The sequence below is a fragment of the Phaethon aethereus genome, assembly GCF_964289735.1.
Source record: "Phaethon aethereus genome assembly, chromosome: 1".
In the NCBI taxonomy this organism is placed as follows: Eukaryota; Metazoa; Chordata; class Aves; order Phaethontiformes; family Phaethontidae; genus Phaethon; species Phaethon aethereus.
The window spans coordinates 33,115,231-33,131,738 of record NC_138575.1 but is presented as its reverse complement, the minus strand read 5'-3'; the positions used below and the strand labels follow the sequence as shown (position 1 = coordinate 33,131,738).

The window sequence follows — 16,508 nt, the reverse complement described above, 5'->3', positions numbered from 1 at the left end:
CCCTCAAGATGGCTTACTGTCATTTACTTAGATTAAACCTGACAAATTCTCTAGCTGAAATCACTGCCTTGAGGACCTTTTGTTGATCTGAGATTACATAGTGCATTTCACCCATCAAACTTGTACTAGGAAAGCAACAAGGGAAAGCCAGACTTGTCCCTGCTTGTGCTTTAGAGTAAATGACTCCACGAGGCCAGCGAGCTGGGAGCGTGGAACACAAAGGCAAGAAGAGATGCTAGTTTTATACTGATATAACTGTAAGGACTTCAGCAGAGTTACTTCTGGACTGGACAAATAAAGGTGGGACAGAAAGGTTACTTACAACTTCTCCCCGCTGAAATCTTTAAAGATTTTAAAGATGTACACAAAAACAATCATCTGTAAGAGCACATTCAAACTGTGTGGGTACCGTACGTGTGTATCGCAAAGCCACAGAAGAGCCTGAGGACAATGACAGGATGTCTGAGAGATGACAGAGAAGGAAAGACCTGGTTTGATGCCTGGGCATGCTGCTTTTTCATGTCTCTGATTTAATGTATAGTGGTTGTAAAAAAAATTGAACAGCAGCAAAATTTCCACTCCCGGGCATATGATAAAAGGCAATGAAATGTGCACAAGCACTTGATGAGAACAGGGATGGTTGCTAGAAACCAGACTTCACAGATAACTCTTCAAAAAGTATTTGATTCAGGGGTTAGCTTTAGAAAAATAAATCAGCTTTGCCTAGAATGAAATTTATAGCCATCAAGGGAGGAGGATTCTGGGATAACCTTCCAAACAAGGAGCGGAAGCCAACAACTGGTCTTAAAAATTGAGATCTTTACGAAAGAAGTTCAAGAACACAATGCTTTCTGACAGCAGGAAGCCTTTCCTTATTCTACAATCCCCAGTTTTTAGATAAATCCATTACTAGTAAAGGACTAGGAAATACCATGTTCAAAAAAAATTAATTCAAAAGTAAACAAGTAACAATTTGAATACAGCAGCATTTTATGTTTCCGGGCTTTGATTACCTTAAGCCCTTACACAGGCACCTGCTTGCTGTTTTCCAGATCACTGCATCAAACTCCATCCTTACCTGCTATTCAAGTAATTACATGGAGGTGCTCAACTTTAGATTAAGATCAGCTTGTCATGCATCAAAGGTTTGAGAGGAAATTATTCATGTCATAATGAAATGTAATGCCATCATTCTTCAAATAATCATAATGAAAGATTAACCATGAGAATCTGACCGTGCCTCTCCACAGAGAACTGGCAGACGGGACGGGGCGGGGACACAGGCCAGCCTGCAAGGTTCACCTCTGGGTCTTTTCATAGAGAATCCTGGTGTGGGGGGATCAGCCCAGGAAGAAACCAAATGGATGCAGCAATTCTCCATTTCAGAGCTATGCTCCAACATGGATTTGTGCTTTAAGCCCTTCCCGTGGCTGGTGTCCTGCTTCTCCATCCTGGCTGCACAGCCCAACATGCAGACACAGGACACACTTTTGGCATATGTTAATAAGGTGCAGACATAAAGAAGTATTATCTTGGAAAAAATTCCCAGCAGATTTAGCATAATTGAGATTACCTGTTGATTGAAAAAAAAAAATGGAGTGGTATAAACATCCTTACTTTCAGCTGAATATTGTGGGTTGCTTTCTCAATATACTGGTGCAATACAAAGTACATGGCCACAACCATCTATTGGAGCATCTTCTAAGGAACCAGTTTATTTTAGTTATAGCAACTGAGCAGGACAACCTGACATAATGTCAGGAAATGTATCTATCTAGGTGACATACCAGCTGACTGCACAGTAGTTAAGTGATGGTTCATGATCAGGACTTGTTAATTAATTGATCTGGAGCTATTCCTCTTCCAAAAAGTACATTTAGAGTTGAGAAAATAACAATATTTGTAGTTAACCACTTCTCAGACAACAACAAAAAATTTTCAGACCAAACCAAGTGGGGTTTGTTCTAGACCTCCCATTTTAATTTCAACTGCTTAACCTTTTTTTTAAATTAAAAACAGCTAAAGTTACAATCTAAATATCATTTCAAAATTAAGTGCTGGAGAAGGGGATGGCTAAGCATAGTGCATAAATCCCATCCTTCATCCTTTTTTGGGAGAGAAGGAAGAGAATTGTTTGCTGAATATGAAAACGTTTGCTGAAATATGAAAATATTGTTTGCTGAATATGAATATGAAAAATATGAAAGTTTTATTAACTATACATCAAAAGAAATTAACCGACCACAAACTATATACTCATGGTATAAAGCCTTCAAGATATTCAGCATTTCGTTCTCAGCATCATCATAAATAACTTATATAAATCAACAGACTATATTAAGTGGACTGATCAACATTGTATGGATGCTGCATATAGTAAGAATATTTTCAACATAAATTAGCAGGGAAAACCTTAAAACTATTCTTTAAACTGAATTTATGCTAAACTATCAAAGTGTTAATAATTTTAAATTAATCAATTATCATCTAATTTGAACTATTTCTGAATTGTCAAAGGAAAAACATTCATACATTTATATTTTTCAGGCAGTTGTTACCTGTTATAAACACATATGAACCAAGAAGAAAATCTGACTGGACCGTAGGAAAAGGTCCTAGAAGAACCAGTTTGCCTCACACTTTCCTATAGAATTTGCCTATATGACATTTACTTTAAAAAATTATAGGGACTCCACACCACACCACTCTCCACTCTCAACTGTTGAGCATTTGTAGTTACATTTTTGAGGGAACATAGATCAAACAAACACAATTCAAGGTGAATTGTGTTTTTGTCCACTCAAAAGCATGTTATATGGTTTGATAATGAAGGAGATGTTATCCCCATCACCTTTCAGATCCTCTGGCCATTCCAGACCCTGATGGCACTCCCGGAGTCCCTCGCTCCAGCGATGGAGCAAACCACTGGGAACAGCTGTCTGCCAGCTGTGACTCCATGGAATACCCAGTTGAGTTGGCAACAAGCAAAACTGGCCTGTGGCTACTGGATGAAAATGAAGTGACTTGGTAGAATTTCTTTCAAATCAAACTGTTAACTATTCGTTTATGAGAGGACAGAAATTGGATCAAATCAGCATAGATGTCCACACCCTGAAATTTAACCTTCACGTTCATGCTCTCATTTCAGCCTAGAAATCCCTCGTCTCTGTCTACTGCCCCAAAGACATCATCGCTTTCCCTCTTATTTTACTTATTAGTTATTTATAAGTTATTATAAATAAGTAAATAAGTTATTTACTTATTCCTTGTTATTCTGGCTTCCACGAACAACTGCACCTTAGCTGTGGTTTATGTGCTCCATCAGGTACATTCCAGCACAGACATTACTGCAGAAATCTCTCTGAATAATTAAGTGCAGTGAGTGGGTTATATGCAGCCATTGCCAGCTGAACTCCATGCAGCCAAAACTACTGACAAAGATATACAGAATATTCACAGAAAGACTCCTGACATCTTCCAGTGCTGGGGAAAGTCATTAAAATCAAGGGCGCTGTTGTCATCTGTGCTACAGGAAAGTCTTAAGATTCGCAACCAAGGCTCAAAAGCTGCTGTTCTGGGTACAACAAAAACGTAATTGAGCTCCCCAAGAATTTTCATTCCAAATAAACAAGATGAATAAACACAGGAAGAAGGGAGCATTGTTTATTCCCACATTAAGCATGATGAACTTGGGTAAAACAAGATGCTTAGCCTTTTCGACTTGTCCTTCATTGCAACCGACAGCAGAGCTAAGTCCTTGTATTTACTCTGAACAACAAAGCCTTGCTCAAGAAGGAGCCATCACACTGCACAGCCTCATGGCACCTCCATCAAATGACTTGACTCGCAGCATCAGGCCACTGGGCGGGCCATGGCCCTAGGTTCACAGCTGATAACCTCTTGCAACCTTACCTTTTGCAGTCTCATTTTGCTAGCAGTTCAAGCACCACTGCTGTTAATTACTCAAGGTACCTGCTCCATCAGAAGTTTTGGCTGAAGTTTCATTTAATGTAAGTGAAAGGTTTTGGATGTGCACAAAACTCAGGCTAAGGAAAGGGAAATACAGAAGGAAACTACTGTGTTTCATTTTTCCTTTCACGCCTGAAAAAAACACTCTGTACTGTTTTTTCTAAGTCTCGTCTTACCTTTCACAGTTTAACAGAATTTAATAAATGAATAATTAGTGCAAAATAGTAACATTTATATAGGCCTCAATTGTGCATACTTCTATCAGGCTAAGAAAGAAAATAAATATGGCCAGTATAGAAATGAACAACACACATTTACTTCTTTGTTTTTCTCTGGACTCCGTTTTAAACAGCTGGCAGTTTAAGGAAGTCTGGAATTCGTGACAAGATGCACATCGGAACCGGGAAAACAAAGTCACCTGCGAGGCCTCTGCAGGCACAGCAGAGATACAGTAAAAGAGAAAAACTCTTTTAAAGAGTCACCTTGAAAAGCACTGAGGCACAGCATTCATCTTCACTGTGGGGAACAAAGAGGAAGCACATTGTAACATCCAAGACACACTGTGGTAGTTAAAAGAATGAAGTTTCTCTGGGAAAACACATTTTTCTGTTTTTAAGTTCTTTTATCCTCATACTTTCCCTGTTTGAGAAAGTTTTGACACGATTGTCTAAACTCCCATCAGGCTGAAAATGAGAACATGCTACAAGCACAGGGGAGAGTGTCATCAAAGCATTTTTATGAGCACTTGAAGAGATAAACCAGTTCAAAAAGAGATTAAACGAACGCCTGGTGGACAGGTTAATCGGCAACTATGAAACACCCACCAGCTGGCTCTGGATCAGGGATTTTCTGGGCAGCCGAGGGCTGGAAGCTGGGAGGGGGAGCAGGGGAGGCGTTGCCGTTAGCGGCCGTTCAAGGCAGGGTGCTGGATTAGGTCCGGCCCAGTACATTCCTTATGGCCTTGCGTTATGTCACCCAACGACTCTGCACCGTATCCACTTTCTCCCAAATTATCACGTGCAAAGGGCCCGTCCTGGGCCTCTCAAAGGTATGGATGCTCTGTAGGAAGCAGGACAGCGAAGTAACCCAATGTTATCAGCTCTCTGAACACTACTAAATGCTTACGTGGACCCAGTTCTTGGACGAAGTTCTTTACCAGCCTCTGGAAAATTACAGTTCTCTTTTTTTCTCAACAAAAGCCCATTCAAAAATATCATCATGGTCTGGATGGTTAACAAGGCCACCAAGAGAATTCTGGTAGCCGGCGCAGATATTCCTAACACAAATACCAGGTAAAGGAGGTTTATATTTTACGCCAGATGGCACTCAACTGTCTGGCATCTCCTTCTTTAATGTGTTAGCTCATTACTGATTGCATTTCAGGTGAAAATTAATGTAGTCTGTTTTATTTTTAAATGTGTCCCAAATGGAGATTCAGAGGAGCAGATGTTGGCGGGGGAGAAGTCCATCTTCTTAGTATGTGATGCTTCATATAACTTTATATAGCATTATAGATCCTCTCACATGGGTAAGTATTGTACTTCCATGCTCAAGTTCCAATTTGTACTGGTTTATTTCATCCGACTCCATGTGTGAACACAGGTCCATTTATTTTATAGAACATAAAATGTCTAAAAGGATTTTTCATTACTTATTCTCTAAGATTATGGCAAACTGAACATTAAAAAAACAAACCCCAAAACATCCCCAAAAGGTAAAGCCCCAAATTAGGAAGATGAACCTGCAATGTAATTTTCCTAGTAAGTGACAGAAGGTACAAGTCCTCTGAAGAAACTATCACCAAAGCCAGGGATAGTAACCTCCTGATTTTGGGCTGTAGTCTTGGCTCGTGGCATAACCCAGAAAAGTCCTGGCTGCATCCCAGCGGCCTGTGATCACCTGCGTATGGACAGCTATACTGCCCAGAGCCTCCGCAGCACCGCACACGGCAGCTGGCTTGGCTGCCAGCCACATCGCTGGCACAACACCCACCTTAAAACCCGAGAACAACCATGCAGGTTAAGACCATGGTCTGTGTGACCTGGCAGTCCTGCCCCTGACATGGCCCCAGAGAATCCAGACAGGATGCCGTAACTCCCCAGAACATCCTCTTCTTCCAGAACTTTGCGATTTGGGGACTTCCCTCATCGGAGGTACCACCTTTCTGCCTAACCACCTTTGCTGGATTGCTCTTCCACCATTTGGTCTCACCGCCTTCTCAGCCCGTATGAGAACATTTTGCACCCAGACAGCCTGTAGCAGTAACACCAACAGTTTAACCACTCCTTGCATGACAAATGCTTTCTTTTGTTTATTCTGAACCTTTTCTCACTGCAGAACAAAGGAGATTTGATTGAAATCATTACAAGAAGCAGTAACAGTGATTCCTATTCACCTTCTGCACACCCTTTGCAGCATAGAGCCCTCCTCACTCCGCTCAGACATCTCTTTCCAAGGCTAAAGACGCTTACTTCACATCTATGCTATTTCATGTGTTTTGAAGAGTCTGGATATTACACTTTACAACCAAATTCTTTCTATTTCTTATTTCTTATCATGTCACGTCAGGTTGTCTCTTCTCAGCAATACCAAAGAACTAATCAGACTATATATGAACAACTGGAGTACAAAAAACGATACACGATGACTCAGGCACGTATTTCTTTTTGGTGCTTGCTGTAAGTAAGCAGACGGTCACTAAAATATTCTAAAAGCAAAATGAGAATGATTTGCTCTATATGGGTAAAATTCAGGAGGAAAGTGCTATAGTGCACAAGAGCCAGAAACTTAAGTCACCCAGAGAACACACCTACTCACGTACACCAAAAGTCCAGTAAAATTATGTTTCTTTTTGTAAAATGCACATATACACATACTCTGCTGCTATCAGTGTTAGTCCAAGTTGGGGAACAGAACAAATCTAGAGGACTTAACCAAAGCACAGCTGGAAAAGGCTGAATTGAGTGCTTTTCATTCAGCAGTGAGCTGCTATTTTTGAGGTGGATCCTGCCCCACCTCTGCAGGTACAGCTGACACCCTGCTCACACAACTAGAGTAAGACCCAGGCATGGAAGGAAAAGTGTCCTTCTCTTGGCAGGCTCAAATCTCTAGTCATGAAGTATTCCCAGTGCAGAAGATTGTTGTATTTTCTTCCTTTCCTAGAATCATGAGAGGACATGTGAACCTCCATAGAAAAACTTGCTTTACATGGATTTCCTCATAAATTAGCCAGTCTCCATTTTGAAGCTGTATTATGAGTTGCAGCCACTTCTACCATTGCCATCAGGTTGAAGACACATGCATTTTAGAAGAGTTTGCTCTGATGCGCTGCAGTCCTGCCTTTAGGGACAATGATACACAACAGTATCCTTTCAGCTCCTTCCCATCAGGATGAGAACGTGTTCCCTTCTCTATTTAGTGAATTAACCAATAAACTACAATTTCATATAGTAGATGTGAAACCCTTGGGAGGCCAAAAATAGACTGAATGATAGATTTCTCTTTCTGCATTTTTCCATGCTTCTTACCACTAAAATCATGAAGAGAAAATATGCAAGAGAGTGTCATACATCATTGGTGTCAAATTATTAATTAGCTAAGTCTAACTTTTCCAATGGGAGAGGTACCAGTAGGTTTCAGAGCAGCTCTGCGGGCTAAGAGGAAGGCAGCACAGGAGGCGGTAACACCCTTACCCAGTGTGTTGAAGCTGCCTAATAAGAAGATGAAGTACTCAAGCTCACGGGTTGAAATTTCCCAGAGAAAGTGGGGACAAAGCCCACCGATGCTTGGGCTGCTTTGGGGGCTGAGGTTAGTTATCACTACATGACCCCTGGAACAGGGGAGCAGAGGAGACAGAGCAGGAAGAGCAAGCTAGCTCTAGGACTTGAGAAAGGAGGAGGAAGGAAGGAAGGAGAAACTCAGCAGGAACTAAAGTGCCACTCTTCCTTGGTAACTTAGCTCTGCTGGAGCGTATTTCCATGCCCACGGCAGGCTGTCCCAACAGGTGAAATGCAATCAACCCATGCATGCCCCGCTGGAAAGCACTAGGTGCTTAGCTAGTAAAAGTGATGGAAAATGAGGGAAAAATCCAGGGGTTCACACACCTCTTACTTGCATAAACACCTGGTTCCAAGGTTTCCTGGCAATACACATATTTAGCCACAAAGACGAGTAGTAACTAGTAAGCATTGCTCTAACACTAGCAGCACACATGTCGTCTTTCCTTCTTCATGTACTTTTCAACTGCAGGCATCAAAAAAGTCGTAAAAACAGGTTTGGTGCTCTTAAAGGTAAATAGTAGAGCATTCCTACTTCCATTGCAGCACACACTTCTGGCAAAAGACAAAGCATTTGAACCCAATCAGCAAAACTATTATTTTCTTCTGCAACAGTAGTGGAACTACGTAACTCGCTCAAGCTCAGTATGAAACCAGTAACAAAACAAAGTATAGAAGTAATTCTACAAATGCAGCTATGATTAATACAATGCTACATTACCATCACAAATTTAGTAATAGGAATTCCTGAGCTCTTATATTGTGAAAAAATATCCAGGAACCTGAAACACTTGTATGTGGACACAACTCTGTAATGCTGCAAACAAATGCACAAATGGAAGAAAGAAAAACTTAAGTATATTTGTTATTAATATAATAGTGACTCATAAGTTCAGACCATTTGTCCTTGTCCTTTTTTTTTGCCATGAAGTGGTTCAGGAGAGAAAAAAAGATGTCTTACAAAGCCAGCTGGGGATTTCTTTGGGTCCTAAGATGTAAAAAGCATTTATTTATGCAAGTTAACATCACAAATTATCTTGCTTTCCATAAAAAAAAAGCATAACTCACAAAATATGGTGCTACTGCAGGGAAGAAAATAAATTAGCAGTTATAGTGTTGGCAGTAGTAGCCAATGTGAAGATCTTAAGCTGTGTGTAATTCATAAAGCAGTTCAGGTTCAGCTCCTGTGCATGGCTTATGGCCTCTACGGGCAATGTGGTTGCTGGGTTATCTGAAACCTTAGCTGTGGGAGGAAACAACCAGCATCTGGTGTTGAGGCTGCCATTACCAGTTTATACTCCATGAATCCCGATGTAGGGAAGCAGGGGAGTTTACATTTCTGTGCTATGATTTCTGTTCATATTGAGCTGCATTTTGAAGTGTCTATTTCATGCGAGATGTTATAATCATATAAGATATGATTATTTGGGCTGCCTGATGAAATCACGATTTATATAAATGTGATTCTGCATAACCAAATATCTGATCAGCAGCATAAAATCCCAATCAATGCTATGAGTAAACTCCTGTACTCCTCATTTGAAATCTTAAATCACTATGAAAAGTTGGCACTGCTGTGACTAAATGGGCCTCACTGTATCCAGATATTGCATGACAAAAAGGCTCCTTATGAGACCTTCAAAGCCTATGCCAACCTAAATAATCCTCCAGACACTCCCAACAGACCACCCCCTGGTTAGATGTAAGGGAGTCTGGAGAAGCTCTCGCTTTTCCTCTCAAGGGTTCCTCTTCTCCATCCCAAATCCTCTTCCCCCTGCACCCCATGACAAGTCACTGCAGAAACAATGTCACTGGAAGTTTCTACTGGTTTCATACCCATTAAACTATGTGTGGATGTAGTAGAAAGGACTTGACTTGAGTCACTCTAAGAAACAGGTTTCCTAAAAGAAGTTAAAAAAGTAAAAATACTACTGATACCTCTGTCCCATTTGGCAGGAGAAAGCAGTCTGCCAGTTCCCAGCTCACAGCCTTTGGCTGTTTCCCGGCTGAGATTTCTCCCCAGGGCTGTCTCTGAAGTTCTCCCATCAAAGAGCATGAGGGAACAGCATGCTCTGCCCCAGGAGGAGGACAGAGACTGGCCAAATTTCTGACTGCTCTGCAGTCATTCCCTGCAGCTATGAAATCCCACTCATCCCCCACTAAGAACATTTTCAAAAGGGCCCAGTCTTCCAGGCTAGAAACCTAAATAAAGAGCATGTTTAGGAAGAGTCTGGTTCTGGCCCTACCATGAAAGGCCTTTGGTCCCTAAAAACAGCTTAACCTCCCTCACAGAGCATAAGCTAGAATTTGGCACAGGCTGGATACAAGTACTGAAATTTGTAAAACACTTTGTGGTGATGGTCTCTAACATGCTGGTCTTTTGAGTTAAAAGATTCAATTTATTCAGATATCAGTGTTTTCCTGTAAGGAAATACGGCCTATGTCTTCCCAGAGTAACTGCTGGGATATCAAAGTGATCATCATTACCGCTGCCAGATATGTACACTTATTAATGCAGTTCTTCATTTCTACCAGTTAACCCAATCAAATTTTGTATTTCATTTCTAACACCGTTTTTGGGTCAGTAACAACCAGTACGAAGCCTTGTGACATGAATATGCCAAACTGCTGGCATTCATCCGACCTGAAGAGCACTAGTGAGACTTCTGGAGTCTGCTGGGCTTCTCCACATGGAAATGAACAGCCCAAGAATAATTTCATCCTCTATCAGGGCACAACCAAATGGCCTTGAATCTAATGAATAAGATCATCGTTCCCATCCCCATTGAAGAAGGATTGAGGATGAGAGATTGGTTTCAGGGCTGAAGAGGGACAAACACTGTGGTTAGGTCGGATTCCAGCACCCGGAGGAAAAGCCTGTGTTCGAACTCCCCATCCTGAAAGGTTTGCAGATTTCTGTCCCACTATCTTAATGTAGTCTATCTGCTTCAAACACTAAAACTTGAGGAACAGCTTTCGCTGTCTACGACTGGTTTATTTTCTGCCACACTCTTCCACCAGTTAACACGCCCCTTGTGCACTGGTGCTGTAGGAGGCAGAAGGAATACCTGTACCGGAGCCACCCTTTAAGACGCTAAACCCATTTTTAAAACAAGGAATGAGATGTAGTTCAAAAAGCTTGTCTAAAAAGCTCCAAACAGTTTCACTGACCTACATTAATCAATGAATTTATAGCTTCCAGCTCAAAAGACGGGTGAATAATTATTTTTTAAAGTAATCTTTAATGTGCTAGCCCTTTTTTTAGTAAAAATTCTACCAGTAGAAATCCTAAGACACTGGCTCGTCTTACCAGTTTCTCCTAAGAGATTAAAGACCTTGTTTCCAACGTACTGAAGTATTACTGCACTGTGAATAATGTCTTCAGCAAATGGGATAAAGGAGTTTCAGTTCTCCTGCTGCTCAGCTAAGTCAAATGAGGTTTTGGTGCTATCAATGAGTGATGTTTAGCAGAACTCAGCTCTGTTGTCCCTTCAGGGTTATTTACAGGCAAATGCTAACAGAAGGAAAACATGACTATTCTTAGTTACTGCTGAAAAACTAGAGCTCAGGGAACGCATGTTGAGTAAGTAGATATTACACACAGACACACACATACTGATGTCTTTTTCTGTTAATAGGCACTGATGAAGTACTCATAGGTTACTTGTTTAAAATTATTCTATGCAATTAACAATTTTTAACCTCTGAAGACACACTCAATCAGTCATAAGCAACCTGATTATTCTCAGTGATCTCTTTACCACCACAGCAGGAAATGCAAAAATAAATAAATGTCTAGTAACAGTGTATAATAGAGTGAGTTACAGGACAAAGCACTTTCTAGCGTGTTATTAATAACTTACAAGCATTCTCCTGTTAGCAAAGATAATATGCCAAAGTATTTCTTTATTGCTAATCTACTGTTTTGCTACTTTTGGAACAATTGCAACTTCATGATCATTCAATATGCATTAATTCCTGTTATTAATTCCCTTTATTAATATGCATTAATTCTGCTTTCTCTTTCCAATACCAAATGAAAACCAATATAGACCAGAAGAAAAAACCTTTCCTTTTATTTATCATAGAGGCATAACTCAAAAGTATGACAATGACACTTTACTGCAACAGGGAGTGAGAACTGATTTCTGTTCATTCAAGTTTACACGATGCCTAGGCATCAGCTCTTGAAGCTTCTGATTTTCCCAAGTAGTCACCCCTTCGGTTATTAACTGTACTGAATAGGTCTGCTCTGCAGCCAGACCAAGAATAAAATCAATAAGACCTGGTAAGCAGGCATCAATTCTCTGACTGTAAATGTATTCATTACAAGACAATTTTCCAGAATTAAGTCCAAGTTGGTTATAATTTGCAAAGTTGCAATTTGAGAAAACCAAGTACTGTAATTAAATCTTTGACATTATAATGAGAAAGAGACTATTCCAACAGGTTATTAACAGAGACTTCTGTCCATATTAAGCTGCTTTTTTCTAACAATATCCCTTACTAATATGGCGCTTGCAAGATCTTCCCTTCTTACCCTTTCCTTTTTATAGAACTCTGGATTATGTCTTTGTATTTTAAATTATATAATTACCCAGTTATCTGAGGAGATTGGGGACAACAACAACAACAACAACTAATTCTGCTTTTCCTCTAATTACCTGTATTAACAGCAAATAGTTGCTGGGCTGCCTTTGTTTTCTTTGCTCTTTATCCAAGCTGTTTTCTCTGTAGTGACTAAAATATTTATATATGCTCCTCTGAAAATCTCCACCAAAGAGACTAAAGATCACGGTCCCTAGTGAATTTCAGTGGACCCCGGATACCTCTCTCAAATGCCTTAGAAAATCCTAGTCATTATTTCTTAGAGAAAACTAGTATTTCCACTTCTTTACCATCTATTAGCATATCTATTTCCTCATTAAACACAGGTGATTTAAGTACCTCAGTTTAAATGGGGAAAAAAATGAAGATGTTCTAAGATTAATATTTGTCCATGTCACAGTGAGTGTAGCTGTGATGCTTTTTATTTATGATACTCAAAGAACATAAGTAACGTTTATTCACTGATACATCTGGAAATAGTAACAAAGCACTGAAACAGCTGAGCCGTATTTCAGTAAACAACATATGCTCTGAATTCGGTACTTGAATGTGCAACCCTTAACTGTGTACACGTCATTCTCTCTCACAGAAATAGGCTTCCATCATTTTATTTAGTTTCAGTGATACACAAAGTTAGGTATTCCTTAATTAAGGAGATGTGAGGAGTTTAGGAAAGTTGCCTCTTTTTTCCCCCCCTTGTTATTTATTCTCTTTTGTATCTGTTTTTATGGTTGAAAGTCTGCTCAATCTGCCAATTACGCGTCCCACGTGAACTTTCACGGCAGAAGCAGAGAAAAATACAACCGGTCCTCCACGGCACATGAAGAACGCCTAGCACACTCGCAAGCAGCCAGCTAGCGTACACATCTTCCTTGTTAGTCCCGTGTGAGCTCTCCACTGCTGCCGCTGCCGCCCCCCCGGGCTCCCAGCCTGGGGTTCGCACGCCCGGAAGCCTGTTTGCACTCACCGCACGCGAGATGCGGCGCTTGCCAGGCAGGATTTTCAACGTCTCCCTCTTCCCTCTAGACGCTCCCCTTCCCTAGACGTGTGTTTTTCTTCCCCAGGCTTCATCTCGCCGCAAGAGCCGCTGTGGCTGCAGCCCGGGGGCCAGCGGGCACCTCCCAGACCTGCCCTATGACTCAGCATCCAGCCAGGCCTTCAGCATCCCAGAAAGCGGCACCGCCCCTGCCCACCGGCGGAACGTATTCCTTATTCCCCGAGACACAGCCAGCCCCCCCCCCCGCGTGGGAGGGAAGGCTGATGAAAGGACGTACCCCTGGGCAAGGGCAGGCGGAACGCAGCTTGCCCAGGCGGCAAGGGCATCGGCTAAGCCGCGGGGCCGTACCACAGGGCAGGCACTCCCGCACGGAGCGGTGGGTTCGAAATGGCCCCTTGCGCCCGATGACTGCTTGACACGTTTTCAGCCCAGCAACATCAACAGTGCCTGATCCCTGGTCCGGCGTTTTTCCAGCCGATTGTTAGGTAATCAACAACCAGACGCACGCTGTTCACTGAGGCAGGGGTCCATACGTGTTTCTGTGCCATGTGGCATAAGGACTCAGGGATCCAAAACTGGCCCGTCAGGTGTTATTAGATGTAAATGTAAGACAGCAACGTAAACTCCAAATAAAAAGGCATTTTCCCAAGGAGTGGTAGCATACTGCCCTGACTGCCTGTAAAGCTTACTGGCGATACGTTGCTCCTTCACATCACCCAGCAAACAGCTTTCAGGTTTATTTAACTAGCTATTTCTCAATACTCTGTGACAATACCTCTCTCTGAAAGTTAGGGGTACATCTTCAAGTCACTGAACACAGAAACTAAAGCAGTTGTACTGTGTTTTCCAAAATATCAAAATCTGCAAATGCAGAAGATATTAATGATAGATAAATTTTCAAGCATTCATTGTGGTAAATAATTTAATAGGCAAGAATAATGTAATTTAATTTCTCTTCTTTTAAAAAGTGGTATCTTTATGGTACATCTACATTGGTTAGACAATTTTCTTGACTATATCCTAGGTTGTTAAACATGCACATGAAAAGACTGTAGAATGCTTTCAGAAGCTTTTTTTTTTTATTTCCAGTAAATTACATAATTAGAAATAGCTGTCTTTGTACGTAAAATCTCCAACAGTACATAGTTTTCTGAAGGACAATAAGGACAGGCTTGTCTCTTCACTGATTGACAGCCCAGACTTTTAAACAAAATGTAACAGTTTGATCATCTTAGTTATTTACAGGACAGCCAAGCAGTAGATTCTAGGACCTCGTTTGCCTGACACACGTTTTACTGGAGCTTTCAATGAAATTTCATTGTCATTATTCTGTTAGGACCCTTAATGAAACCGATCATGTTATTATAATGATTATCTTGGTGGCTGTCCTGCCCCTCCCCACAATGCAGTCATCTAGAGCAGATAAAAATTTTTCAGAAATGCACACTCTTGAACAAACTGCAGGATTCAAAAAGTATAACAGAATCTACTCTCAGCAATATTTAAACAACCATTTAAAAACAGAGTAGTAGGATGGGTGCAGCCATACCCATCCGAGAATCCTGACTCTGCATTCCAGCACAGATATCTGAGTCAATGTAACCACACTGCACCATCATAATCCTGCCTCAGCATATTCCCTCTTCTGCACTCAAATCCACAAATAAAAAATACCCCTTTTTACCTTAGATGGTGAATTCCTGCTTGTCCTTTTGTTCATAACAACTATTCCAAGTTTGTATATTTGAAAAATACAACAGTGGTTGCACCAATAAACTTCACAGATCCTCTCCTGCGGCAGAAAGCAAATTAAAAAAAAAAAAAAAGAGAGACTTCAAGCTGTGACCTCAGAGCAAAGCACAGCCGTTAGCATCCCTCAGCCAACCTCCGGCAGAAAGCAGGTTAGACAGCAGGAAAACTGGCTCTGTACATGGCTGCAATGCTTTCAAATCAAGCATTCTGTGCTGTAAGCTCGGGGATTTATATCTTCTTAAATAGGCCGTCCCACTCAATGCTGCTTGTGTGCATGAAAATATGAAGCATTTCACTGCAGTCACTTTATGCAAGAAACTACCCCAGTCATCTTTACAATCTCTGTCACTCTGCTCTGAGACTAAAGAATGAGCACAGCATGCATAATTCATGCATTAAAATCTTCTCTGCTCTTCCTGCAGCAACTGTTACAGCCAGTAATGGGGTATCGATCAGCTCATCACTAACACAATCGGGGCTGGGCAACTGCTCTGCTGCAACAAACAGTATTCCATCCAAAACAGGATGCAGGCATCGGCTTCCCCCCTGCAGCACTCAACCGTAGCTCCAACATACGTGGCGTGGCATTTACATATTGCAGAGTGCTTAATCTGGACTCTGCATTTCTTTGACCTTCGAAAAATGCTGCATTATCTGAGCCTTTTATTTGAAGTCTGTATTCCCTGCAGCCTGTTTCTCCTTTTAACTCCACGCAACATTAGAAGCAAGTATGCTTTCCTAACCCCACGTTCAAAGCACAGTGCTTTCCAAAAGCAAAGAGCAGGCGTAAGAGCTTTCTACCCCACGCCACATTCTTTGCCCCATATATACCTGCACTTTGTTTGTACCAGGAGACTAGACCACCCTCACTTGAATCCTCTGATTACAATGCATGTATTATATTCTATATTATAGAGATGCACATACACATAATTTTTGTCTAGCACAGCTCACATAATTTGTATCTGCCAGATCAACTGTTCCCACAACTCCCAAAATTTCTACTTCTTCCCATAGATCTGAACATCCTCCAGCCTCTTCAGTACACTCCCTTTTCTTGCAGCCCCATCGTGTAAACAAGCCTCATCAACAGTTTACCAGCCCTGTCTTCAGCCCCCATCTCCAGCAGCCTCTGGGCAACCCCATCCTTTGACTGCCACATGCTTCTCCCTCTATACACAGGAAAACCACAACTGACACTGTTTTGGAAGAAAAAGTTGAGACAGGGAACACAGGCAAAAGGAAAACACTAGGGCCATGACTGAGGTGAAACTGCAAAGCAATATTTAAAAATAATATAACAAGAATCTTCGGTCACCCTCGTGTTGACAAACAGCATGGTCACTGGAGTGTGAACCATGACGACCTGTAGCTTCCTGAAATCATGGAAGTATTTCTTACTCTTG

General features: G+C 41.3%; 1 protein-coding gene across 1 annotated transcript in view; it reads right to left on the bottom strand.

Moving 5' to 3' along the window:
- Window positions 1-15,641, bottom strand: part of CNTN1 (contactin 1) — a gene marked incomplete at its 3' end in the record, with an annotated part of 160,085 nt that extends 144,444 nt beyond the window's left edge. The window contains exon 1 of the mRNA XM_082012534.1: window positions 15,025-15,641. Within this exon, the coding sequence (XP_081868660.1) occupies window positions 15,025-15,070 (46 nt within the window). The 5' untranslated portion in view covers window positions 15,071-15,641. The remainder of the gene's footprint in view (window positions 1-15,024) is intronic.
- Between the last annotated feature and the right edge of the window lie 867 nt (window positions 15,642-16,508).